The sequence below is a fragment of the Panthera uncia genome, chromosome C2 (assembly GCF_023721935.1).
Source record: "Panthera uncia isolate 11264 chromosome C2, Puncia_PCG_1.0, whole genome shotgun sequence".
Taxonomy (NCBI): domain Eukaryota; kingdom Metazoa; phylum Chordata; class Mammalia; order Carnivora; family Felidae; genus Panthera; species Panthera uncia.
Window position 1 is genome coordinate 142,835,552 of NC_064810.1, and position 27,221 is coordinate 142,862,772.

General features: G+C 38.2%; 1 protein-coding gene across 9 annotated transcripts in view; it reads left to right on the forward strand.

The window, feature by feature from the left end:
* Positions 1–27,221, forward strand: part of RBMS3 (RNA binding motif single stranded interacting protein 3) — a 708,926-nt gene that overhangs the window by 617,838 nt on the left and 63,867 nt on the right. For 7 of the 9 annotated variants that reach the window (XM_049629878.1, XM_049629869.1, XM_049629874.1 and 4 more), the window contains 2 exons: positions 17,426–17,536; positions 25,104–25,151. In XM_049629878.1, the coding sequence (XP_049485835.1) occupies positions 17,426–17,536; positions 25,104–25,151 (159 nt within the window). The remainder of the gene's footprint in view (positions 1–17,425; positions 17,537–25,103; positions 25,152–27,221) is intronic. The other 2 variants (XM_049629873.1, XM_049629876.1) reach the window with 1 other exon arrangement.

Consider the following 27,221-nt stretch of genomic DNA (forward strand, 5'->3'; position numbering starts at 1 on the left):
TGAAAGAATTCTGTATTATACCCAACCTAAAAAAAATAAAAATAAAAATAAAAAACCAACCTAAATAGTTTCTTTTAAAGTAATATTTCATCATTCCCTTATATTAGATGGTATCTAATTAGTAAAATAAAAAGTCATTAAAAAATAAAACCAACAAAGACAATCCCCCTTATTTTCCCTTTCATAAAGGTTCATATTTAAAAAAAATAAAATAAAAAAAGTAATTACTAATAAAGATGGACTATTTCCTACTTGTTATTTAAGGTTCTTTTTTAAATTAAGTGTTTTTCCACTCACACTCTTTCTCTCTCAAAAAATAAACATTTTTTTAAAATTGTTTTTTAATGTTTATTTATTTATTTTGAGAGAGAGAGAGAGAGCACAAGCAGGGGAGGGACAGAGAGATTGGGGGAGAGAGAGAATCCCAAGCAGGCTCTGTGCCTCCAGTGCAGAGCCCCATGTGGGGCTCGATCTCATGAACCATAAGATCATGACCTGAACTGAAATGGCGTCAGATGCTTAACTGACTGAGCCACCTAGGTGCCTTTAAATTAAGTTTTTAAACTACCTAGGAGGTTTTTGTTTAAAAACCTTCATTAATGAATAGAACTGAGAAGAATTTGTCAAACACCGATATTTTAATATTTTGCAAACAAATTCAGCGGGTTTCACTGACCTTCTTCTGAACTTGCTAAAGGTGAAAGACAAGGGTGGGTACCAGTCTACTCCTCGTGGGCGATACAGTCAGTATTGGATTTGCATGGGTGATTGCAGCCGCTCTTCTAAGAAGAGGTAAAATGTCAGCCGTAGGTAAAATAAGGGATCAGAGGAAGATCGAATTCGTCAGAGATGACAAAGGAGGAATGAAGTTTTCATGTGGGGAAAATGCAGCTGTCAGTACTGCAGAATCTCTGATTTGGTTCCTGCAAACTGCTGCAGCTACTTTCTGCACAGGTGAATGTAACACCTGCTTCATGCGGCTTGTGACGTTCATAATTGCCACAGGTGCTGATCCCAGCTATAATTTGCAACTATCCCTTTATATCATTATTTAATTCCCTCTTAGTACTTGCAATTGAAATAAGCAGATATTTTGTACAATTTTATTTTAATGTGTTCGATGCCTCTATGAAGCAAACTTAGGGAATCCCCCCAGAATAGATTCAGGTGCCAGAAATTCCAGGTAGCTGCAGGCTACATCTCTCTAAAATAGGGCTCCTGGCTACCTAAAATTAAAGTCATTGCTAGAGACAGCTGCACCTGCTTCTTTAAGCTCTGTAAATCATCAACTTTTCTGCCACATTCACAAATCGTGTTTCCTTATTTTCCACCCTGCATTTTCCACATCATCTCCCTGCCTCTCTCCACTCATAGATTCTAAGGGAAAAATCATGGACAAATTTGGCTGATTTGCAGTGATTTTAGAGTGTTAGCCCCAGAATTCCTCAGAAAGCCTGGTTGTTCCATTATTGACCTAAGTTGTTTTTGACATACCTATGTGAAAAATGTCCACCACCCCTGGAGGTCCGATTCATGAATTAGGTCATGCATGTCAGGAATAAGAAGCAAGATCCCCAATGACTTGCCAAAAAAAGGCTTAGGTGTTCAACTCAAACCAGATCAAAATAGATAAATTGGACAGAAAACATTTTTTTGGACTGTCATTCACCTTTGCTGATAAGTTTGGGAATTCGAAATGGGGTTGCATATTTCTTACTCCTGTGTGTCTGAGGAGACTCCTTTGTACTTTGGCTTTTGAAAATTTTGTGGCATAGGTTGACAAAGATGATTACCGTTCTTCACAATCGAGGCATCAATACGATGCCAAATTCAGCATTGCGTTTTGTTGTTTTCAGAAACCATGGTAAATTAAAAATAGTTCTCTGTCTTTCCTGGAATTCTTTTCTGAAATTCTTGTACACTACCTTCTTGCATACTACCTTTATCCCCAAAATATTTAAAAAAGATCGTTTTATACCCTTCTCAGTTAACAGTATAGCATACCAAGTATTATGGGGTGAAACCATGATTTCCTCTATGGCATTCTTAGAACACAATTTTTGTTTCTTTACTTATTTTTAAATATTTATTATTTTTGAGAGAGAGCAAGAATGAGAATGAGAGGGGGAAGGGCAGAGAGAGATAGGGACAGAGGATCCAAAGTGGGCTCTGTGTTGACAGCAAGCCCGATGCAGGACTTGAACCCAGGAAGCGTGAGATCGTGACCTGAGCCGAAGTCTGAGGCTCAACCAACTGAACCACCCAGAGGCCCCTACAATTTTTATTTTTAACTTTGATAATTGATTTCCTGATGTATAATGTCCCCCAGTGAATATATGTGAAAAGAAATGGTTGTTTCAAAAAGCACAGAAACTATTAGAAACCAATGAAGTTTCACTGTTTTTACCGAAGTTAGAATTTTGTACCCTGTGTCAAAATCATTTTTTTTAAGTTAGGCCTTCTCCAAAGAACACTGGATATTACTATTTGTTAGGTCTATCCTATGAGGAAACCATGGAATTGTATGTAATTGGATTCTTTTCTTTCTTTTTTTAATCTAACAAAATACTCAGTATAGTCGGAATAGGTAGCCACTTAAAATGTGTGGTTTAGCTGTTTGCTCTCCTGTTGCCATGCAAATACTAAAAACTGTCAAGTGAGTGGTTGTTCTGGGCTGCAGGCAAAATGCTTAGGAGGATGACATGACAAAGTAGCACCAGTCAGTTCCCAGGTGGGTTGACAACTGGCATTAAGGAAAGAGCTGAGGCTGGCAGGAGCTGTCTCCGTAAGTGAGCTGAGATTGACAACAGAAATGAACACATTTCGGCCGGCTGTTCTTCTAGACGTGAGCCCTCCATCCCTTGAGACTTTAGGACTCTGGGCCTCTAAAGGGATTGTTGATCCTGATAACTAAGATAGCAATTGAGCCATGTTTAGACACTATCTAATGTGTGTCCTACTCTACAATTCTCCCTCATATTTCAGGACTATTTCCTTCTCACATTCTCTTCTTCAACCTACTGTTTGATCTCAGACTGTGCCCCGGGGGACCCGCTTGCCTTCCTGCTGCAGGGAAACATCCAGACTTGTTTAACCTACAAAACGCCTTATTACAAGTCGCTGGCCCCACCTAGGACTCCAGGCGTTGAGTGTTAGCAACCAGCCAGCCAAAATTTTAGATCAAATGAAAACAGAAATTGACGTGGTATCACCAATGATGTTTCCTTCTGTGGGAAATGTTAATGTCTTTGATCACCTTGTCTAAATTATGTTTTGGAAACCCATTTTTTTAAATATAGCTCATTAAAGTCATTTACTAAACTCCAAGTTTCGTTCTTACAGGACAAAATATAATAGATGCTCCGTAGGTATTAGTGAATGGATAAATTAATGAATATTCTTGATCCTAAACTCGGAACACGCCAAATATCCCTGAGAAGGCTCTCCCATCGCATTTTGACATATATACTGTAATTTAAGCAGCCTTTTCAATATTAGAAAGTGATGTAATTCTTAGTAGTAAAAGTTTTACTTCAGTTTCTAGCAAACCAAGATAGATTTTTTAATCTCTGTTCCTAAAATATGTTCTCCTATCAGGGTACAGTGTCACCACAGAGCAAGTCAAGTTAATTGTCTCTGCGTTTTAGAAATGTGTTAAGAGTCCCTTCACAGTGTTTCCAAGAGCTGGATGAGGTGGTGGTGTAAACATTTCCTCGTGGGAACTTTACACAGTCAAAAGAAACGAAATGATTGACAAATGCATCCTTCAGCTAATTGAAGTGGTTCTGGGCTGACCAGATGTTTTCAGCTGAATCATGGCCACAGATGCTATTGCTTCCTTATTCCTTAATCTGGGGATTACCCTGATTGGCTAGCTTGGTGACATTTGAGTGTTTCCAATAAGCTTGTCTCTCTTTTGTTCCGGTACGTCGTAAAGAGCTCTTGTCTGAAGCGATTTGCCCTGGAAGTGTTTTCAAGGAAGTTATCGGGGTTGTTTGTTTTTCCTGTTCTTGGATGTGGTCTCTGGTGAGGTCAGAAGAATGGAATGGCTGTTGCCACAGATGACACAGGAGCTATTTCCACAGCTGGCTGCAGAGTGGGCAGTCCCTTGCAGGGAGGTAGATGATATAAAACATCTGTCACAATGAGAATAAGCAAAAACAATGTCCCTTTGAAGATTGCCTTTTAATGATGAGGTGGGGGTTCTGTTTCCACAAGGGGAATGAAGGATGGAGTTGGCGGCAGGCAGATGGCTTCGGGCTTGCTCTTGCGTGAAATAAAGCAAAAAGTGTATGTTGAAACCCTCTGATGCTAGTCAAACTGGCTGATTTTGCTGAACCTTCATTTCCCTGCCGATTGCACATATAATCAATGAGAGAGGGAAGGGAGGGCTGGAAGAAAAGGGTGGGACAAAAAGTAGGAGAGAAAGCGGATTCTGAATATTTTTCTCTTGAGTAACTTGAATACAATAGTATAATTTCCGCTGGTGGTTGAAAGTTCAGAAAAAGCATTTGGAGCCCAGTTTACTTTAAACTTTTTTTTCAATGTTTTATTTTATTTTTGGCAGAGAGAGAGAGAGACAGAGCATGAGTGGGGATGGGGCAGAGTGGGAGGGAGACACAGAATCCGAAACAGGCTCCAGGCTCTGAGCTGTCAACGTAGAGCCTGCCGTGGGGCTCGAACTCACAGACCGCGAGATCATGACCTGAGCCGAAGTCGGACGCTCAACCGACTGAACCACCCAGGCATCCCGAAGTTTACTTTAATGTGTTTGCAACCCCGTGTTATTTTTTTATTGAAGTTTTGAAAGCTACTATAAAAATGGTATGTCATTAAGGGCATAGGATGACAAACACTTCAAAATTTGAATTCCAGTTAGCAGACAGAAAGTCCTATTTGTTTTCCTTCCAGGAATGGAAGAAAATAATAAAATCATCTGAGTGAACTCTTTTTAATAGAATATTAGTTTCTCATCACATCTACCTTTAAAAATAAATTTGGGGGCGCCTGTGTGGCTCAGTCGGTTAGCATCTGACTCTTGATTTCGACTCAGGTTGTGATCTCACGGTTCATGGAATTGAACCCTGTGTGGGGCTCTGCAAAGATGATGCAGAACCAGCTTGGGATTCTCTCTTTCTCTCTCTCTGCCCCTCCCTTGCTGGTCCATGCTCTCTCTCTCTCTCTCTCTCTCTCTCTCTCTCTCAAATTAAATAAAAATGAAAATAAATTTCAAATAATGAAATTAGCATATATTTTATCGCACAAATATGCTATAGAAAGAGAAATCTGACGATAGATTGATCTGATAGCAAAGAAATGCTATTAGCAGACAATAAACTTCTAGAGCTCCTGTTCTATGAGGAAATCAGGTGCTGCTACCTCTGTTAACCCCGAACCACACTGCTCTGCTCTGGTGAAAAATGGCCAACATTTCTGGGACCCATGCAATCATGATACCCCTGTACCACCTGGCCAGCAAAATGGGTGCCACATGCCCCCCACCCCCCCACCCCTTCTCTTGCAAATCTAAGTCTTTGCAGGTGCTTCTAATTAGTAGAAGTCACATATCTATATGTAACAGATGAGAAATGTAGGGTGTTTTTCCCCCAATTCTAGGTTGAAAAAGCAGGATACACTTTGTGGGAGACTACGAACATGTGGAGGGAATGTTAAAAAATAAATGTCTACAGCATGCCCTGACTGAGGGAGGTACACCACGGGAAGTAATTGGATTAATCCTCATGAGACATGGTGAAGCATTCGACTCAGCCAGTAGCATTTGAAAGGGAGGAATAGAAACTTAGAGATATTTATGATAGAGCAGTGACAAGACTCACTACTGGTTTGTTATGCATGATGAGGGAGGAAAAGGCAAGGATGGCCTGGACTTTTCTTTATTTTTTCAAGGATCAAACGGAAGAGAAAGAACATGCTGTGGGAATCGAAAAAGAGAAAATATTCAGGATGGGTCACGGTTGTTTTGAGATGCTTGTGATTCTAGATTTAGTGAGCTGTTGGAAATTTGATTCAGGAATTCAGGAAGAGGGGCAAGACAACAAAGAGATTTTAAAAGCTTTTATTTTGGGGGCGCCTGGGTGGCTCAGTCGGTTAAGCGTCCGACTTCGGACGATCTCGCGGTCCCTGAGTTCGAGCCCCGCGTCGGGCTCTGTGCTGACAGCTCAGAGCCTGGAGCCTGTTTCAGAATCTGTGTCTCCCTCTCTCTCTCTCTGTCCCTCCTCTGCTCACACGCTGTCTCTCTCTCTCAAAAATAAAAGTAATGATAAAATTTTTAAAAAACTTTAGTTTTTAACTAATTTTAAAAACTTTGATTTTACACTGACTGGCATTTTTTGTTAATTCCATCAGGGCCTGGCAAATAACAGTATTTTGGAATTTTATTTCTGATACCTTATTAACACTTTATGGCATGTGTGAATATTTAGATGTTGACTCTTTATACTTTACAAGGCCTATAGCATCTCATTTAACACTTGACTGTAATAGCCATTATTCCAAACTCATTGGTGAAGCAGAAGATATTATTTGGAAAGAATAGAGATTTCAATGTGACAGTTGCCTTGAAAACATGTCATAGGAAATTAAAGGAAATTTTTTTTTTGTATGGGAGATTTTATGGAGAAAAGGAGAAGCCGTGTGGAGACTATTGAGGAACTGAAACTAAATGTTACCGGCTGTTCTGTGGTTATAACAAGGAGGCGTATTAATGTTGCCAACATTATTTGAAGCTACTTGACCCTCAAATATGCACTGAAAAAGGATTAAGAAACTGATTAAGAAACAAACCAAAAATCTCTCCAGAAATATAAATCTCTCACAGAAATTAAAAAAAAAAATAGAGCAAAGCTTCTCAAAAGTTTACCATGGATATGACTCACCTAAGGATCTTATGGAAATTCAGATTCTGATTCAGTGGGGGTGGGGCCAGACCTGAGAGTCCGCATTAAACTCCCAGATGATCCTACCTGATCGCAGACTATGCTTTGAGGAAGAACGTACTAGAGAATTTAAGACCAGTATTTTGCAGGTGCTGTTAATTAGCAGAAGTCATTCAACAGAAAAATCCAAAATTACTGACATAGCATTACTGTTTAGGAGAAGTGGCCATAAAATCTAAGTGGAATAAAGGACGTAACTAAGTTTCTGGCACAAAGTCCACAAGAAATAGGACACTGAAGAATAGAAACACAAAGCTGTTTTTCATCTCATCTACTGGACAACTTTATGTTTTTAACTAACATCCTGCAGGCCAGAGAATGTATCTTGGTTGGATGCTAATATGTAAATTTTACCTTAGATATGGCCATTCCACTAGGTCATATTTTATCTCAGAATTATATTACAAAACATTCCATCACAGGATATATACCGACTTGGAGACGTGTCAGTGACAATAGTTCTAATAGCAAGTGTACTTTAAAGGGAGTAAATTAGGTTTTTAATAGGGTCATGACTTTATACTCATATCCTTAGGTCTGGTTGCATTGCCAGCTGTAACCAGGCAAATTCCTAAAAATGTCTTAAAGGAGAAAACAAATAGCCCAGAAATGTCCTCTGAGGGACCACAACATAAAGTACATTTTGTAGCAAATTGCAGGACGAGGAATCGCTATTCTCCTAGTAATGACAAAAATCAAAGTGCCTTGTGACATTTTTAGGCAATTTGCACTATAAAAAATGGCCATAAGTAAGATAACAGGCAACTTTTCCTCTTGATCACTCCTGTGGTTTGAGAAATGATTTCCCAGGCCCACTCACCAATAGGATCCTACAAGACCTTGACAATGATTTGCAACCAGCTTTTTTTTTTTTTTTTTTTTGGCCTGTTTGTCAGTAAGGAGAAGATTTTAATGAGAAGCTTTATGACAGCTCCCGGTCCTGAGTGCTAGTTAAAGCGAGGTAAACATTTTACCGGACAAAAGATCCTGCCCATAAATATTCAGACATCTGCTGGGAACCCTATTTGCTTTATCATTTGGAAGAAGACTGGCCTGGAATACTGCTTCTGACGGGCATCTTAAACTCTCTGCATTTGAAAATCTACGTGGAGGTATACAAAGTGATTGGTGTACAAGTGAATAAAGCATTTCTTCTCTTATCCCATCACAAGGTCTGACAAGAATCTTGGGCAGATATATGGCTCTTAAAACAGTTTGTGGCACAGGAAAGCCCTAAGAAAAGAGCTTACACTGCATTGGTGGCTGTGTGCCTTGGCTGCGATATATAAAAGAAACTTTGTAGCATTGATTCAGGTACATAGAATTCTTCCAAAGGATGGAAATCGAGTGGTGAACTCCAACATTAAATTTCCCTGGGTAGTGTGTGGCTTTTAGAACCTGGGAATTCTCATACTCAATGACAAGAACATCAAGGTGGCAGTGGTCAGACAGGGACATTTTAAAGGAAAGCGTGGATGGGTGGATTTTTAAGGACCATCCAGTTTCCAATCAAGACGGTGCTTCTGTTTTGGGCATCCTCTTGTCCAATTTGAGCATGGAGTAGCGGTTACTGTTTTGCATCCCTTCAAAGACGTGGGAGCCTTGGCTAATAAAAAAGTGCCATTCGCTCATTTAGTCTTTCGGCTCCATGACAACCTGTTTCGTGATCTCCACGGTGCCAGGCTTTGGAACCACTCGAAAATACATAAAACATCATGAACGGCACAGTTAAAACAACCCAGAGGAGAAATAAAGTATGATCGTGGTCAAGGCATGTGCCAAAAGTTGTGAAAGAAGAGAGGAACAAATGGCCAACAACCTGGGTCAGACGCAAGAGATGTTCCCTAGAATGTAGCATTTGGTAAGAATCTTAGAGCATGCACGCAAAGCTGCTGTTAGTGCCCAGGACTTCGGGCAAAGACACCAAGGGTGAGCAAGCAAGATGGGTCAGAGGAAGATGAGTAGTTCAGTGTGGGGAGGGGAGAGGCTTCATGTGGATAGTCTTGGGGAACTAGACAGGAAATGTAAATTGGAAGCCATGTGATCTTTACAGAGTGGATGTACTAGGGCAAAAAGGACGTCCTGGACCTACCTAGACGAGCCTTCGTTTGGGCTCAGATAATGTGGAAACAGAGTGGGGGGCACGTTCACATGGGTGACCCTATTGTCCATTCAGCCTAAATGGCTTCTGTATAGGAAAAGAGGAATGGGAAATATTTTGTTTCCATCACCGAATTGCCCTATTTCCTCCTTCCCTTCTGTTACACATTAACTTATAATCGCCATTGGCTTAACAGTACCAGTGTCCTCCACATGCGACATTCCTACTGTGAAATAGTATTTTTCAAGATGCTAACTCAGGTATAAATATGTGAGCTAGGCTGTACTTTAGTAGAAAAGGCGGTTTGACATGATTTTCCCCATATCACCCGTGGAACACCAACCAAAAACAACAACAAAAAAATCAGTTCTGCTTATCTTTAAAGGGATATGCATTTTTGTTGTTGTTGTTACCATTGTTAACATAGGAAAATGGTTAAGAGCTGTCCTCCATATGTCTAATATAATTTTCTACTATGTAATATATTTGGTGAGCAGATATGGGGGGGGTTCTTTGTATCTTAAAAAGTAGTAAAGATGGTGAAATATATTATAATTAATAATATTATTGGTAAATATGATATCTTTGTGGTCTTTAATTTTTTCTTCTCACATCTCTTTATTTTATTTATTTTTTTATTTGAGAGAGAGAGAGAGCAAGCAGGGGAGGGGGCAGAGGGAGAGAGAGAGAATCCCAAGCAGGCTCTGTGCTCAAGTGCAGAGCCCAACTTGGGACTCAATCTCATGACCCTGGAATGATGACCTGAGCCAAAATCAAGAGTCAGATGCTCAACCAACTGAGCCACCCAGGCACCCCATTTTTTCCCCTCAAATCTCTTGAAACTAATTTTGGACCTGGATGTCTGTGTGAGGAAGGCATATAACCACAGGAGCCCTTCATAGTGAAGATGAATGGTTTAGATTGTACCATTAGTTTTTCCACAAAGATAGTGTGGTTTTGTCATGTCTATACCACACCTCTGTGATCATGGATTTGTATGGCACACGTGTTTGTATGTGGTAGATGCCCCCTAGCTGAGAGCCACGCACTGATTACATGATTGGAATAGAAGGTTGATGAATGCCAATCCACCCATTGCTGCTGAAATCATAAGAAACTCACCTAAGAGACCCCAGGATCCTTCTATGCACACTTAACGTTTCCATTGGCTCAGCGACTATGATCTCTTTAAGTAAGACATCTGAAAGGAAAAGAATATGATAGCCCACCTGCATTATGAAATGCCTTTTATAATTTTAGCCAGGTGTAAATCTTTAATGACGAAGGAACTAATTGTTCTATTTCACAGTCAACAAAACCACTTGACATCAGGGCCCAAAGTCTTCAAATTTTCAACTTTCTCTCAATAATGTAGCATATTTAAAAGCCATCTTGCTCTATTAGAATTCTAAAGAAGCTTGTTGAAAACATCAAAAGTCACTGCTGAACAAATTTCTTTAGTTTAAGCGTAAAACTCTAAAGAATTCAGTAAAGCATTGTTGAGAATTCTAATTATCTATATACCTGCTTCGGTAAGAAATACTTCAATGTGACATATTTATATTCTCATTCAGAACGACACTATTGTATAAATAGGTACTTAACCAATAATTGAAACCATTATTCACAGTTGAATAGGCATGGTATATAATTAGGATTCTTTTAAAGGGGACTCAATTGTAAAAAACTAATTTGGTTTTTGGCGTCTTTTAATCCTACATATTAAAAAAAAACACTTCCAATTAATGGTAACTGAGTCAAAAAGCAACATGAAATTAAGAATATTTAAGAGTAGAAAAAAATCATCTATCTTTACAGTGAATAGATATTCTCTCATTACAAAACCTATGTACACAACTCTTTTAAATTGACTACAGAGCAATGTAAAATGCCCTACTTCCAAATATGATACCTGTAGCCCACAGCTACACATCTCTAGGAAGCAGTCCAACTATTATGCCAGTTGAATTGAGTCTAACTTAGGAAAGAGAAACTCAGCTCTTGTTAGCCGTATTTCCAAAATAAATAGTAGCATAAATTTGAACTCAAAAATACTCATATAGCCATTGAAAGTCACATAATAGTCTTGCCTCCTTTCATTGGTGAATTATAGGATTTGGGCAATCGATTTAGATGTCTGATCTTTCAGAAATTGGTTTATATCATAAATAAAGTCTCAGCATAAAATCTAAAGTTTGCTGTTAGTGGTAGAAAGCAGAAAGTGGATTAATACTCTTTTTCTAATTACTGCAGTTTCACAACTTCCTCATTTTGTATGCACGGTGTGTGTGTGTGTGTGTGTGTGTGTGTGTGTGTGTATAAAAGCATTCACATACATACATACATACACACACATTTATACCAAGGTTTCTAAATCTCAACACTAAAGATGTTTCCAGCTGGCTGATCCTTTGCTCTGGAGAGCTGTCCTGCGTGTTGTAGGATGTGACTTCAGTGGCCTCTCTACCCACTAGGTATCAATACTACCCTTCCCCAAGGTGACAGCCAAAAATATCTCCCAACATTGCCAAATGTCCCTTCCAGACAATGTAAAATTTCCCTTTGTTGAGAACCACTGGTATATTCACATGCACAGATACTTTTTATTTTAAAAATTCCTATTAATATGCTATGGTGACATTGGTAGAACCTTTTACAAGTTAATTTCAGATCTCATCTTTAAGGAAATGGTGGTTGATGATATTAACAAACGCACATATCGGTGAGGCAGACCATCATTTTAAAACTGAACTGCCCCTTGTGAGAACAGGTTTTCTCCAAATCTTTGGATGGCCCCATTTTGATGAGAAATCTCAAGGTAGTGTTTTAAGTATGCTTTGATTTAGAGGTCTGCTCTTCTATCATTCTTCCAACCACTATTTCTGAAGCAGGCATCATATGCTTCAAACTGTAGACAGCAATAAGATAGTGGTGAACAGGCAGATGTGATGTAGGCCCTTTAGTATGACCAATCTAAATAAAAAAAATCAGTAAATGTTAGCTATTTTTAATTCAACTGAACGAGTGGTGCTGATATATAATATTAATACATGAAAACTGTTTTGAGTACCTAGAGCTTGCAATTCTTATTTATAAGGATGATAAAAGGTATGTAAACATGACCCTTGCCCCTTAGATGGAAAATATTAAGAGAATAATAACAAAAAGGAAGCTCTTCAGTGCTAAAATGGAGTCCTGGGGCAGCATGGCTTTTGGCTTAACCATGGTTATTCACCATTTTTCCATACCTCCAACATTTGTCAGAGGTCACTTGCAAATGCTTTCATGGTTGAAGTCCTGTCCACCAGCTTCACCACAGCTTTTTTGGGTTTCAGACATAATTGTTTGAAAAGTCAGACTGCTCCCTCCAAGCCAGTTGAAATTTATCAAGATAGTTGAGGATTAATGAGTGTTCTAAAGATGGAGGCCTTTCCTGCTCCCTTTTTGTTTTCTTTATGCAGCAGCCTTTCCTAAACCATGCCAAGCACCTGCCGAAAGAAAGAAAGAGAGAAAGGAAGGAAGGAAGGAAGGAAGGAAGGAAGGAAGGAAATAATAAAAAGAAACAATAAAAAGAAAAACATGACAACATAAACAGATGAAAATATTAAACATCTGTACATATGCTATAAGGAATGTTGGGGTGCCTGGGGGGCTCATTCAGTTGAGTATCCGACTTCGGCTCAGGTCATGGTCTCACCATTTGTGAGTTCAAGCCCCGCGTCGGGCTCTGTGCTGACAGCTAGGAGCCTAGAGCCTGTTTCAGATTCTGTGTCTCCCTCTCTTTCTGCCCCTCCCCCACTCGTGTTCTGTCTCTGTCTCTCTCAAAAATGAATAAACACTAAAAAAATAAATAAAAAAAGGAATGTTGCACACCAACATTGCAGGACACTGCAGGTGGGTAGCTTTTCCCCCAAGTTAAATGATATACCTTCATGCTATTTATATTATGAAATTATTGTTGCTAACCAGTTTCCTTGCGGGCTCGTATTATTCTCCGCTCTCCGTTTTACATGTGCTGAAATAGGGTTGGTGGACACAGAATTGACTGCATGTTTATTCTAGAAATATTGGAAACTGACAGAGAAGCAGAAAATATACAGATGAGAAAGAAGATAAGTGACCTTAAACCATGGTTTTTAAAGTCATGTTGAAGGATTACTATTAAAAAGCCTTAGAGTTTTGCATAAGTCACCATAGGAAAAGAGTGTGCAATGGACCACCAACAGTTCGACCTAAGGCTTCTAGACACGAGAAAGAGAAAAAAAGAGAGTGGTATTTCTTTTCTTTCCTTTTCTTTTTTGTCACTTACATGATTCGAATAGTTTTCTTACCTTTTACATTATTATGGTTTCGAACTCAAGGTTTACTAAGGTTCCAAATAGGGTAAATTCTCAAATATGCTACAGCGTAAGCCACACTGGTCAAATGGAGACGTGCCAGGTCATCAGGATTAGACTTGAATTATTCAGACAGTGGCCCCATTGCAGCTCATCAAAAATTCGGGCTTGACCTTTTTGCATTTTTAAGTAAGATGTAATGTTATTATGGCTATAATCATGCCCTATCGCAACATTGGTATCAAGCAAATAATCGGGTAACAGTATAAATAAAATAAAACCACGTGTCTATACCTAAGACATTGTATCTATGACATCGGCCTATACGGTAGCAGTTTATAGGCAAGAGCACACTTCTCAAACTTCAGGGGACACCGGAAGCCACTGGAAAGCTTGTGGAAACACAGATTTCAAGACCCGAAAGCTCAGAGATTCTAATTCCAATTCTCGGTCTGCTCGTGCTGCCAGGCCACGGATCACCCTTGACGTGGCACTGGTCTAGAACACTAACACTCACAGGTGTATTCATAGAGGTAACTCTTCTTCTTGCCCTCTGTGTTCTGCCCTGAGTATAGCCCACTGTGTGTGCTCTTGAGTGGGGAGAGCTTGCACATGTTTCCCCTGATTTCACACCGATCCTGTAATTCAGTTGAGAAATTCAAATACTCATGAACTCTCCAAGACTTAACATTCCTTAAACTATTGGCGGAAGGTTCACAACACAGATGCTTTTCTGGCCTCAGTTCAGATACGTTTACTCTACATCAATGATCTTTGGGAACTTTGTCCGAAATACTGCTGAAATTGTTTATTTCAGAACTAGGGCGACCAGATCCGCCCCACATCTCTTGAGTGTGAACAGCTTTGTTTTTGCAGAGACAGTGGCTACAATAGACCAGACATTCCCATCAGCTGTTTGGTCATTGTTCTTTTTAGTGGAATTATAGCATGTTACAGTATTTTTCTCTGCAGCTTAAACATTGAACAAACCCAGACATCCGGAGATGCTAAAATGAAAAATCTGTTTCCTCTTGCTTTGCCATTTGCCAAGTGAACTCTGTCAGATAGCACATTCTATACATTTGGAGTAAACGAAATTACTCTTAATGTGTTGGCAACATCTGTCACAAAACCCTCTTCAATCTATGGCTTAAATGCATTGGATAAGAATGGATGTGACAGTATATTCAATGAGGCACAGTTACGGTTGGGGGCACTAGCTTTGCCTTAAGAAACATAAGGGTTTTTTGCTCTTTTTTCTTTCTCTCTTCCTTGTTTTGTTTTGTTTTCTTTTGTTTAATGCCCTGCACAACACAGAGGAGATTCTGTAATCTTTGATGAGCAAAGTGGCTGACAAACACCTGTCTTGATTATAGATAACCTGTACTTCAAACCCTCTAAGTTGTTTGTCCCCAGTAAAGTCTCTCCAAGGGGTTCCTGTCTACTACTTATGATTTACCCACTGATTGTAAATTTCTTTCATCCCTTGAAACTATTAAGGAATCTATGTTCTTAATAATTTGCAGGAATCCTTTCTTCATTGAACATGTTTCCTGAATATGAACAAGAATGCATGTTCACACATGTCCTTCCCCAAGAATCCTTATTTAATTGTTCATTTATTTGCAATAAATGGCCTGGTTAGGAAAGGAATGTTTCCCTTAATTGTTTTCCACTTTATGCCTACTGCTGCTATTTACAATTCCAAATTATGAGAAATCTCTTCCTACTCTTCCCTTTGATTGTCAGTTTCTGGTTTGTCCACAGAAGCAACACTCACTCTGTGTCATCTGTAATCAAATGAGTCCCCAAACACTTGATGAGAAAGGATTCTGAGGAGTCCAGACAATCCTTCCTAAATTAATTCCAAATGCAGGCAGTTCAGTCCTTCTATTCTTTTCATGCATGGATTTTGATTCCTCTGTCATATGCTCACATATCTCATTTGCATACTGCCTCCCAAACAAAGACTAAAGTCTACCTCTTGCCCCACTGGAGAATGAGGTCGCCTGTAGGGCACAGAGAAGGAAGTTTTTCCGCCAAACACAATTTGTTCTTTATCTCTGACTTATGATGAACAATCCTTTATGTAGCTACAGCAAGCTGATGACAATTGAGGGGTGTCTGGGATGGTGGCAGTTTAGCTGCTGGAACTTCTAGGGGCAATATTCTAAGAAGGTAGTCTAAGTTTCAAGTTCGGGAACAGTATTGAAGTCTTGCACCTGCTAAGGATTAGAATGTTGTGAAAAATGCCACTTCTTGCTTGAAAAACAATGCTTTAGGACTTTGTCTTTGCTCTGAGGTTTTTCTATAGTTTATCCCTAAGTGATTTAAGAAGGAGCAGGTTCTTCTTAAAGTGTTTACTGCTGGTCTAGCACAACAAATACCAGAAATAAGGGCCAGAATTTTTGTTGTTGTTGTTTTCTAAGGAAAAAGTAAGCTGGTTTTGTTTAAAGAAATTCAGGCAGCAGGAAGAAAAAGAAAAATTAAGTAAAAGCTTATCTTATTATGTCTCTTAATTCAAGAAGCGTACCGATGAATGACAGTTCATGGATGCACCAAGACAAAACAACAAAAATGAACAGGATGCGTATTTATAAGCTATAGACCTATAAGATAACATATTTTTTTCTGATTGATGCTAGCTCGTGTGCACATGTCCTTGTAAATGATGTTGGCTCTGAAAATCAAGCATTTCCAACTATTTGGCTCAATTTCTGTCCTCCCTCCATATTAACGAAGGGGAGCCCCTAAAGGAAGGATGAGTGAGAACCTGATCTTTTAACAGATACAGTCAGGAAATTAGATTTGGATAATAAATACCATGAGGAATTGATCATCCTGAGGAAATGTTCTAAGAAACATTTGCTTGTGGGTAATTTGGGAACTGAGATCCTGCCATCCACATGAATCTGTCCTCGTTTTAGTTCTTCAAAATGTTCACTTATATGGGGGGAAAACGTCACATAGTGAGAAAAATGTTTACAGAAAAAAAAATAGCATTCAGATACATAATCATTTTATTACCACTAGGTATTTAAATGAGTTGCCGTACCATGAGCTTCTATCTGTATTACCATCTTTAAAATACAGCTTTGAAATCCCAAAGATTCTATGCAGCCCTAGGTTTTCAATTAAAAAAAATATATTGTTTTGTTCTCCAGGCTAGTCAATTAAGGTAGAATAAAGTAGGATGAAGAAAGGAAAGGGCTTGTCCTTTGCTCTACTATCTACGTGCAACTTTGTATATGAACAGAAGTGTTTAAAAATGTCGGTTACTTTTTGCATTCCCAACAGTTATAAGAAATCAAAAAGCATATTCTAGAAGTAGGCCTTTCCTAACACCTTATGAAAAGCTTGACCTTTTTTTTTCCACTAATATTTTAGCAGCCTTGCATTTGACCAGCAGTTAACAGAGTTCAGTATTCTGTCTTGTTTCAAAAGCACAGATAGAAAGTAGGTCAAAGATTAGGAGGAAAAAACATGGAAAACAGTAGGTCTAATTTTTATATCATTTATGTTAGATTTTAATCTGTCTTTCAAAGAGATCCAGTCAAGAGACTCATCTGAGCCAGCATTATTCTCCTGGTAGTAGATTGTATAGAGGTGATCAATAATTAACCTTATAAATCATGGATAAAGGCATCAGCCAAAAGTTACTCTTATTCAGTATCAAGAGAAACTAGGTAACCTCCATAGTATTAATATTTTTCAGTTAGAGAAGTTTGTATTTAGAACAATGAAAGAAGATACATATGGTATCCTGTAACATTCTATATTCAGTGTTAGGATTGTAAATGATAAATATTTTAGACACATACAGATGTGAGGAAAAGGAGGTCAGTAGTGCTGTCTATTTAGACAAGCACAAACTGGCATGGGTGGATGTAAAAATCATACATGCTTGAGCTTAACCTTTTCATTAAAAAGCAAGCGCGTTTGATGTTGAGACAGTTCGCTGTGTTCATTTTTTTTTTAAGTTTCCTTCCTTGTGGAACCTGTTTTCAGATGGACATTGTGTGTGCTTGTAGGGTGCTGTGATTACGCCGACAATGGACCATCCTATGTCAATGCAGGCAGCAAACATGATGGGCCCCCTGACACAACAGATGAATCATCTTTCATTGGGCACAACAGGAACGGTGAGTGGAAGAGTTGGTTTTGTTTTGTTTTCTTGGACTTCTTCAATAAGACGCAATGCTGTCTGTTGTTACTGGCATTATCGGTAACACTGGCTGTGCCGTTGACTAACACACATTTCAGGTTCCATTATGAATAAGCTGCCTTGTGCATGCGTATTCAGCATAGGGACACATTTATTCATGTTGACAAGGCTGAAGTTTCCACTGTGTGGCATTGAAATTTGAGTTACTTCTTGTTCATATGACACAGTGTACCAGGCATAATGTCTGTCTGTGGAAAGGTGTCTCTGTGTAATGCATCTGCAAATCTAGAACTTGTAACATAATACACTTGAGCCTGGTTTTCTTTTCCCAGATGCTTACCACTTCAGCTAATGTATCATTCCCCGGTCATTCATAAGTCAGGGGCCAACCTTGACTATGACTAATACATAGAGCTTGTTAATTTACTTTCAGTGTTTAAATCAATGAAAAGTAATTGAGAACCTGACATGATTCAGCTCTTTTCATCTTTGTTTTGAATATGTAGACATACATGATGTTGAAAAAAAGGAACGGATTCTAATGTTCTTGATCTTTTTTAATAGGTTGGGATATTTTTGACTACCCATTATTTTCCTTAGGGAACTAAAGTATATAAAAAAAATGCTTATTACAGCCTTGATTTATATCAACCAGGCATTTGAAATAATAAACAAAATTTTATTTGATTTTTAAAAATCTGTTCAAAGGCTACTCCCCGAATGGCGAAGAGGGAAAATGTCTCATACAACCTGGAATACTACAATTTGGTTAAATATCGTTTTAGGTAATAATGGAAAACATCAAAGTCAATCTCTCATGTGACACTATTGGTTTATTTTTTTACAAACGTTAGTGCAGATAATTTTTTCATTTTTTAAAGATGTAGAAATTTTTTTAATCTTTTTTTTTTTTTTTTTTTTTTTTTTTTGTCATTGAGGCAGCTTAATTATTATAGAAAGAGCACTGGACCAGGATTTGGGAGTACTGAATTCAAACCTTGATTGAGCACTGTTCTTTCACTCTGTCTTTGGGGAAATAATCTCTTCCAGTCTCGATTTCCCTCTCCATCTGGCTAAAGTACTGAACATAGTGATATACGGGGGCTCTTTGACTATGTGCCTCAGTGACTTTAAGTCCATATCTTCTAGTCACCACTTCTGTGATTCTTCTCAGTTATGCTGGCCTCATCTCCAAATATCTATGTACACTGGCCGTATTTGGGAAATGGCACCTTAAAGCAATGGCTTCCTTGTCACATAGATGTGTTGACTCATAGGCTTTTTGGGATGTGAGAAGTTTCTGACATGTCCACTGAGCCCACAAAAATTTGCTCTAAATAGGAAGAAAGTCCATATACCTAAAGGAAAGAGTCACATTGTTTCAATAAAGACATTCAGTTTTATTAGCGTAAACAAAGTACCTATCTTGAAGACTTCAGCTGCTGAACTTCTAAAAAGCAGTTGATGAGACTTACCTGTCTGAAGGCAGTCGTTGGATCAAATAATTTCTCAGGTCTCTGACCTAGGCTTTCAAATGTCATGTCTGAGACTACATTTAACTCTACATTGTCGTTCAGCTAATTTTCATCAGGGAGATATTTTTTAGTAAGGTGTAAGTGTTATTTGTACTCACTTGGCTCATTTATTAACAAAGCAATTTCCAAGTTTATTGGGAGAAACTGAAGTTTATCATGTCCGCCCTGTTGACTTCCTTTCATATCAGCCTTCCTCTCCTTGAAAGCATAAATTCTGAACAAGTGAAGTAATGCACTCTTACTATATTGAACGACAGTCTAGGGTCTGGTAAAAGAGTGAATTATAACACAAAGTACACAAACACTGTATAAACCCTACTCATTTGAGTTAAAAGCAAAACCAGCTGAGTTGCTGAAGTTCAAATTTGCCAACTAGAAAAAATATAAGAGCTATGTTAATTGAGAATATGACTGAATCCTTTAGAGAGTTGAAAAATAAGCTAAAATATGTAGAATAGATTCAGAATTACAATAGTTGCTGATTCAATAACATATATTAAGTATGATTCGTATTTGAGCATTTTCAACAAGAACACATTCACATGAGATCATAATTTTTGCCCAGCTAGTAACAGCCAAATTACTTAATAATAATATATACTCCCTCCCTTTCTTCGAGAGCAGAAGTTTTAAGCAGGTTGCTTATTTTGAACACTACATTTCTTCTAGTTTTGTTTTTTATTTCGTTCTTTTCCCCCTTCACATTTATACTAAATCATGCTTAGGTACATCATAAACTGTGTAAACAGATATTTTGTCAAGGGTTAAAATTCCATAAGGCTCTGGAAAAGCAAAGAGAAAATATTACTATTCTGTTGATGTTTAGTGTCCAGAATACTGTTATACTCTTTTCTCAAACTATCAGTCTTATACTTGGATATGCTGTCATAGATTCCTTTCATCTGAATTTTTGATTGGCATTTGTAGTGGATATTATGCAATTGAAATTGATTCTTTTTTTTTTTTTTAATTGGTTCTTTTAGTCAAATTTCTCCACCTTACTGCATCTTTTCAATTGTTTTATCTACTGCTCGGAAGGTAGGCTGGTGTCACGGAAAGAACAGTGGGCATTGGAGGTAAACTTGAGTTCAAAGCCTGGCTCTGCCCCTTATTACCTATGCATGTTAGGTTTCTTAACCTCTCTGAACTTTTATTTCCTTTCTCGTCAAGGGGGAAAATAATATTTACATCACAGTGGTGTTGTGAGCATTAAGTGGGATGATATATGTAATATACCTAATACAGTGTGACACCCACTAGATGCCTATCAAATGAGCTGCCCTTACCCCCACTATCTCCGGTGGCTTCATAACGTGGGAATTTAGTCCAGGTCACCAGAAGGGGGTAGAACACCACCAAGGCCATAGAACAACTCTCTGGCCTGCTCTGTTTCATTTGGCACCACTTAATGTCTTTCGAGTTTCTATTCCTTAGCTTTTAATTCTTTCAGGGTTGTAAACCCAAAAGTCCAGAGAAATCAACTAGGTCACATGAATGAATAAAGTTGACTAAGTTCAAGCAAGAAACCCTAGAAATATATAATCAAATTTGGTCTATACTTATTCTTGTCACAGCCATAGTCATGCAATATAAATACACATTATATTGAAGAGTATATTTTAAATTAGAGATATTTTCATGCAATGATAACATCATCTCTGCCTGAGTATTAGAGGAGTCAGTCGTAGGGAGAAGGGGTACCTTGGCAGCCTGGGACACAGATGCCTTGTCTAAAAGGGCAGCCCCTGCTCAACTCTAGACAGTTATTGCTACATGGACATAAGGACCGAAGGTGGCCTCACCTTCCAGTTTTTTAAGATTAAGCTAAGTATTTGCATTTTAACAGAAAACCTCCCTATATTTGAATATCAGACCAGTTGGTCCTAAGTCCTCTTAGTTTGTGACTTCTGCCCACTGTTTTCCTCATTCTCTCTGACGTCTCTGGCCATTGCTTCTTCTTTTCTTTCATAAGATGCTGAGCCAGGGTTTCATTTTTAACTTCTCATTCAAACATGATTTCCTTAAGCAAGCTCATCCACTTTCTTGGTTTTGAACTCTGCCTTCTATGCTGAAAATCCCGAAGTCTGAGTCCTCAATGCTAACCTCATCTTAGACTTTTAAAATCATTTAACCAACAACTTGCTAAATATCTCCATGTAAATCTCCTTCTGACATCTCAAAGTCGGTACAACCCAAACTAATTTCATGAGTTTCCCTGAACTTCCTTTCCACTGACCCTCTTCCTTTTATGGGTTTCTGCTCCTTATTCCTTCTCAAGCTAATCCCATGACCCAGGCAGTCAAACGCTGCACTTAGGACTCAGTCTAGGTTCTTTCCTTTTCCCTCACCACCGTTTACAACTTTTAAAGATCCACCAATTCTGTCCCATAGACGTTTGTCAAATACATCCGCTGCCCCCCATTTGTGGAGTCTCTACCTCCCTAGTTTGCTCCAATCCATTTTCTACCATGTTGCCACAAGCAATCTAAGATTATCTGACCAATGTTTCTGTCCTACCTGTAACTTTTCAGAGTCTTTCAGGTGTTCTGAGCTCACTGAAACTCTGCAAAACGAGGTGTGAGCAGTAACAACTCAAGATAAAGATAGGAACCTCAGTGGCAGAAGCAGAGAGAGATCCAGTGAATAATCCAAAGTAGGCAGGGATCAGGGTTGATGGAAATTGGAGCTAGATTAGAAATTTCCATTTCTAGAATGGGAGCCTTAGGCCATAGGTCATGTTCCACTTTTCTCTCTGAGATCCCTGAGGTAAAGAAGTATATTAAGCCAAAGCCTCTTTTTTTACCTTCATAAAATTAGATATATTTGACTCCCCCATCACCCCCAATTTTGAAATGGATACCATGTAGTTTATTTAACTTATCTCTACCATTTGCCACCTCAAATGGCTCTCTACCCATTTTTAAGCTAGACAGAATCTGCAGGCCTTTAAAGAAACGAATTGTATGCAAGCAGTATAACTTTTATCCAAGGCTCTGATGACCTTGAAGAATTTTCTAGCTTTTCTGCTTTTGTTTATTTTTTGTCACAGGATTCCCTCTATAGAACCAAAGCACTGTTATCCATAATTTCTTATCAGTCTATTGTAAGCTTTCGCAGAAACCTCTGGGGATTTTACTGTGTTATGAGAACCTCCAAATTGCATGACAATCTTGTTTTACAAGTTTCTTATCTCCTTTTCGTTTGTTCAGTTGGTGGTCACCAGTGGCTTCCAATGTCACCAGAATCTATTCAGAGAAATAAAAAGTTTTTGTTCTGCAGGCTCCTTATCTGCAGTTGTGTTTGTGCTCTCCAAACCACTGGTGATTTGTGAGGTCACTGGTTTCCCATGGTGTCACCATAGCCACTCACAAAGATAATCTTCTAATTGTAGTCCATTATTCACCATAGTTCTCTACATTTTTCAGTCACACCATTTCATTCTTACTGCTGTCAAATTCTAATGGTCTCAGGTGAAAATCCTGAATTATTCATTTTGCTTAGAGATGGTCTTTCTTTAAGTACTAGCTATGAACATGAGTATTAAGGCTGACAGTGATAAAAAGCAACACACGCTATTAAGTGGGCTCAGAATTAGGAAATAGTATTATAAATTCATAAGTGGTAGTGAGTATACTTGCCGGGAAAGTATCGATTAATTAAAAAATGGTCAGATACAAGAAAGAAAATACAGATAAAAGGAAGTGGTTTTAAAAATTTGTTTTAGTCTTAGCCTATGATAGATGAACTCTAATGGTAGTCTTAGAAACAATAAATACGCGTTCAGTGAAGGTCAAATATTGTGAAAGTTTATTTGCAAATATTAAGCTTTTACTATTTAAAAAAAATGGATTCTGAATCCAAATACATTAGCAACAGAATACAAAAGCCCCAATAGATAAAATGCCAAATAACATGAATAGGGTAATGAAGGAAGAAACAGGATGCCAAAAAGCATAAGAAAAAATAGTAATTAAAGACACAGTGAGTTAATCAAATATTCAAATGGACCCATACACATAACCTGTTAAATGATGTTACCAAGATAAAACATATTGCTGATGAAGGTGTGAGGAAATGAACACTCTCAATCACTGATGGTGTGATGATAGAAATCTAAATTTGTAAAAGTGTCTGTTGAACAGCAAAGTGGACAGTCAAGACACCTCAAAACAGCTCTGCCGACTCACCACACAGTCACAGTTTTGAGAAGGTATTCTATGGAAATATTCTAAAATAACAGAAAAGCCTTTAGACCTAAGAAATATCTGGCCCAGTGTTCTTTATAATGTCTAAGAAGTAGAATGATTAAATAAATCATAATCCATCCATGAACCAGAATGTGAGGCAGCATGAAGTTATAGGAGTTTAAGATGGGAAAAGGATTATTTATAATCTTAAATCCAAGAGCAGGATGTAAATTTTCACGTGTGGAGTATCAACTATGAACAAAATATTTATGAAATAAGGCTATAAGAAATACAAAATAAGTGTGGCTATTTCTGGATAATGGGATTAGAGATCACTTCTATTTTAATCATTTTACTTTTCTACATTCTCCAAGTATTCAACAATGAGCATGATTTACTTTTATGATTTATTTTTAAATGTTAAAAACATATTCTTGGGAAATGACTAGTGACATGGTCTTTAAATCAACTTTTTTTAGTTTGTAGTAATAATGTGTGATTACAGTTTTTTTTTTAAGGTATTAGGAAATACTACCACTATGAATAAAATATTTGAAGGCCCTTTCGATATGATTCTACTTATTCCAGATTTGGAGATTATTATGATCAACTCACATTCACATACCTGTTTTGAGACACAAAGTAACTCATGCCCAAGGTTTATTTGCATTTGAATCTTTGATCCATGTTGGATTTTGCTGGTCCGAAGTGCCTTGCAATGTCCAAGTTTTATTGTATCTTCTCACATGCCATTTGCTTTTGAAAGGGGGATTATCATCATCCTTTTGTGGCAAGGAGATAAAATGGAGAAAGATAGGAAAATAAAGTTTGAGGTTTTAGTTTTTAAAAATGCAATGAATACTGGTTATGTGAATAGAATAAGGGTCACACAAGAGCATGTATTTTATTTAATCATGTTTTAGAAGTTTATTTGAATATGAGCACTACCTGATCCCTTTTACACAGTTTACCTCTCTAAGGGGAGTTGGGGCCATTTTTAGAAGGGGGGCCTTGGGCCATAAGCCATGTCCCACTTACCTTTTTTAAGATCCTTGGTTTAAAGAATTGTGTTAAGCCAAAGTTTTATCTTCAAAACACAGATGTATTTGGCTTCATATAACCTGAAAGTCTGACATGGATGCGATGTAGTTTAAGTGAACCTTTCCCTACTATTTGCCACTTCCAATGCTATGACACTTTGGAAAAAGATGGCAATCATCTGTTGAATGGACTCTTTTCTATTTATCTCTGCTCTCACAATTCCAGCACACGAAGCTCCTTGGCCTTGTCCAACAGCCACTGGTATCAGAGCCAGAGCTGAGTGATTACTAACAAAATCCTAGTCTCAAAGTGCATCAGTCTCCATAGAGTGTGGGAGTCTACAAATTTTTCATTTATCTCTTTTAAAATTTCAGTTCTTTTGTTCTCCTGAACTTCGTTTCACATTGTGCTCTGGGCCCCTTCCAGATGGGCTCCTTTGTAGAACATTTGTGTCAACCAGAGAGGGTAAAAATGCCACATTGATTTCCCAATGGAGGGGCCCAAATGATGACAGACTGAGGAAGCTGACAGCATTCTAGGATAGCATGTACTGCTCTGGCAGGTCACAACGGGGCCTAACAACAGGTACCATGTGACAGTACTGGGGACCATTGTGTCAACTATAAACTAGGGATCATAGTCCCTAGTTGAGTGTTTCAAGGCAGGGGGCTTAGGCAATCATATGACATACAGTGGGCACTTCCACGTTTTAGAGCTAAGATTCTATTTTATTTTCTTTTGTACTTCATTGCATTCTCTCTCATGCTCTTTTCATTCAAAGATTCAGTCCCAAGACAGGATTATGATACTCCACCAGCTGTTGTGTCAGGTAGGAAAATTCTAATTCCTTTAAGATTTGATTGGAGGGGAGAGATGGAGGTTGCCTGGTTTTCTCCAAAACTCTTTAAAGCAGTGATTCTCAATAGGGCTGGGTACAGGGAATTTAAATTTTAGCTCTGGGATTGAGAGTGGGGTAGTTTATGTGGTTCAGAAAAAAGTACCTTTACTATTCCAATCCAGTTTTGTATATGGAAAATAAGTATGTTGTTTTTAAAATAAAAAGTAAAAGCTCAAAGATATTTGGTCTGTGAAGAATACACAGAAAATAGAGTCTATGTTCTGTGTATCAGTGATTCTGTTAGAAGGGTTCGTCACAATTTCTGGGAAGTGGGGAAAGGATATTCATGTTTATCAAAAGAGGGCACAGCTTAATAAAAATAGTTTGAGAAGCACTGCTTTAGAGACCAGAATTCTGCTGAAATCAGAAAGTCATTCCATTTTGCTTGCTCGGCACCCAGCAAAGTGTCTGACACATAGTAGGTGCTTAATATAATTGTTTGTTGAATGAATCAAAAGTTCCAGTTTGTTCCAAAAATGGTATTTTGGATATTGAAAGAGAATCTGCCAATGTTGCATCCATACAACAAAGTGGCAGAGGTTGATTTGAGAATGCATTAGCATCTTGAGGATTTTAATTAGCAATATTTAAATTGTTTCATAAAATTCGGTGGTGCAGTTTGTAAGAGGGTATATGTATATGAAGAGGTTGGTTTTTTGTTTTGAACTGTACAGATTCCTCCTCTGTGCTTTCGCCTTAATTTTGAATTTTGGTTTCTTGCAAAGAGGAAAATGGGCATAATTTTTCATTTTTGTTTATTTTTTTAACTAAATGAAATACTGGCAGCCTGAGGAGATTTGAACTCTTTGATCCTTTGATGTGTTACATGATGAGGACATAAAATCTAAACCCAGAAGGGCATTGGTGTGACAGAGCAAGAGACGAAGGCCAGAAATAGAACGAAAGAGCCCAAAGGGCAGTGAAGTCTGGCAACTGAACAGTGGTTTTCAAGCAGAGAACACTGTGTTCTTGACCACCTGGTTTGCCTGACCCAGAATCTGAAGGGTAATCCATTTCTCATGTCTTGTGGACTTGTTTAATTATGCTCATGGCTGAATACTCATCTTAGAAATCCAATGGAGAAACAACGAGTTAGCTTTCAGCTGTAAAGTCACTTTGCTTCTCTTGAAGATCTCTACAACTTGTCATTAATTAAAATATCACATCTTTCCCAAAGTGTATTACCTGTCATATCTTAATGTGCCTATTTCATTTAGGATATGGGATCCCTGAGAAGATACTTTGTTCAGTGCATACAGTCTTTATTTATTTAACATGTGGCTTCCACTCTTGATAATTCTCTAATATTCATCTTGGTGAAAGACACAAATTGGAACTTCCTTCAATTAAGTTTCCTGATTTCACTTTCAAGAACTAAATGAACAACAACAACAAAAAGGAAACATCAAGAGCGCTTCCTAGGTATCAGCCATCGGTCAGGCTCTTACACAGATCAATTGAGGCAGGACACCCGGCTGCTTGGAGCTCCCACGTAACTCCATAGACAAGTACCACTGAAAGTTCTTCGGCAGAGAAATAACTTGATCAAAGTAGTGCTTGGAGAAACTTCATCTGGCAATTTTGTGTGTGCCTAAGGAACAGAAAAACAATAACAGAATAGTTAGCAAAGCCAAATATGATATCATTAGAATAAAAAAAAATGACATTTCAGCTGTGGAGCATGAAGGAAGAGACTAATATAGACGTAATAGAAAATAATAACATGGGGAGTGGGGAGTGTTACAGTCACTTCCCCCTTACAAGTTTGGAGTGGTGGTTTGACATTTTACCAATTTGCATGGATATCTTTGGCATCTTTGGTCTACAAAATAAAAAGAGACTTACCTTCCAAGAGTTTGTCAGTTATCCGGTGGGCATAACTTGAATGACTTTTGAAAAATAGTGTATCCTTTGTGCAAACATTGACCAAACCAGTCACATAAAACAGACAGAGGTATTGTAACAGTTTCCTCTCATATCTCCCAATATGCCCATTTTGGA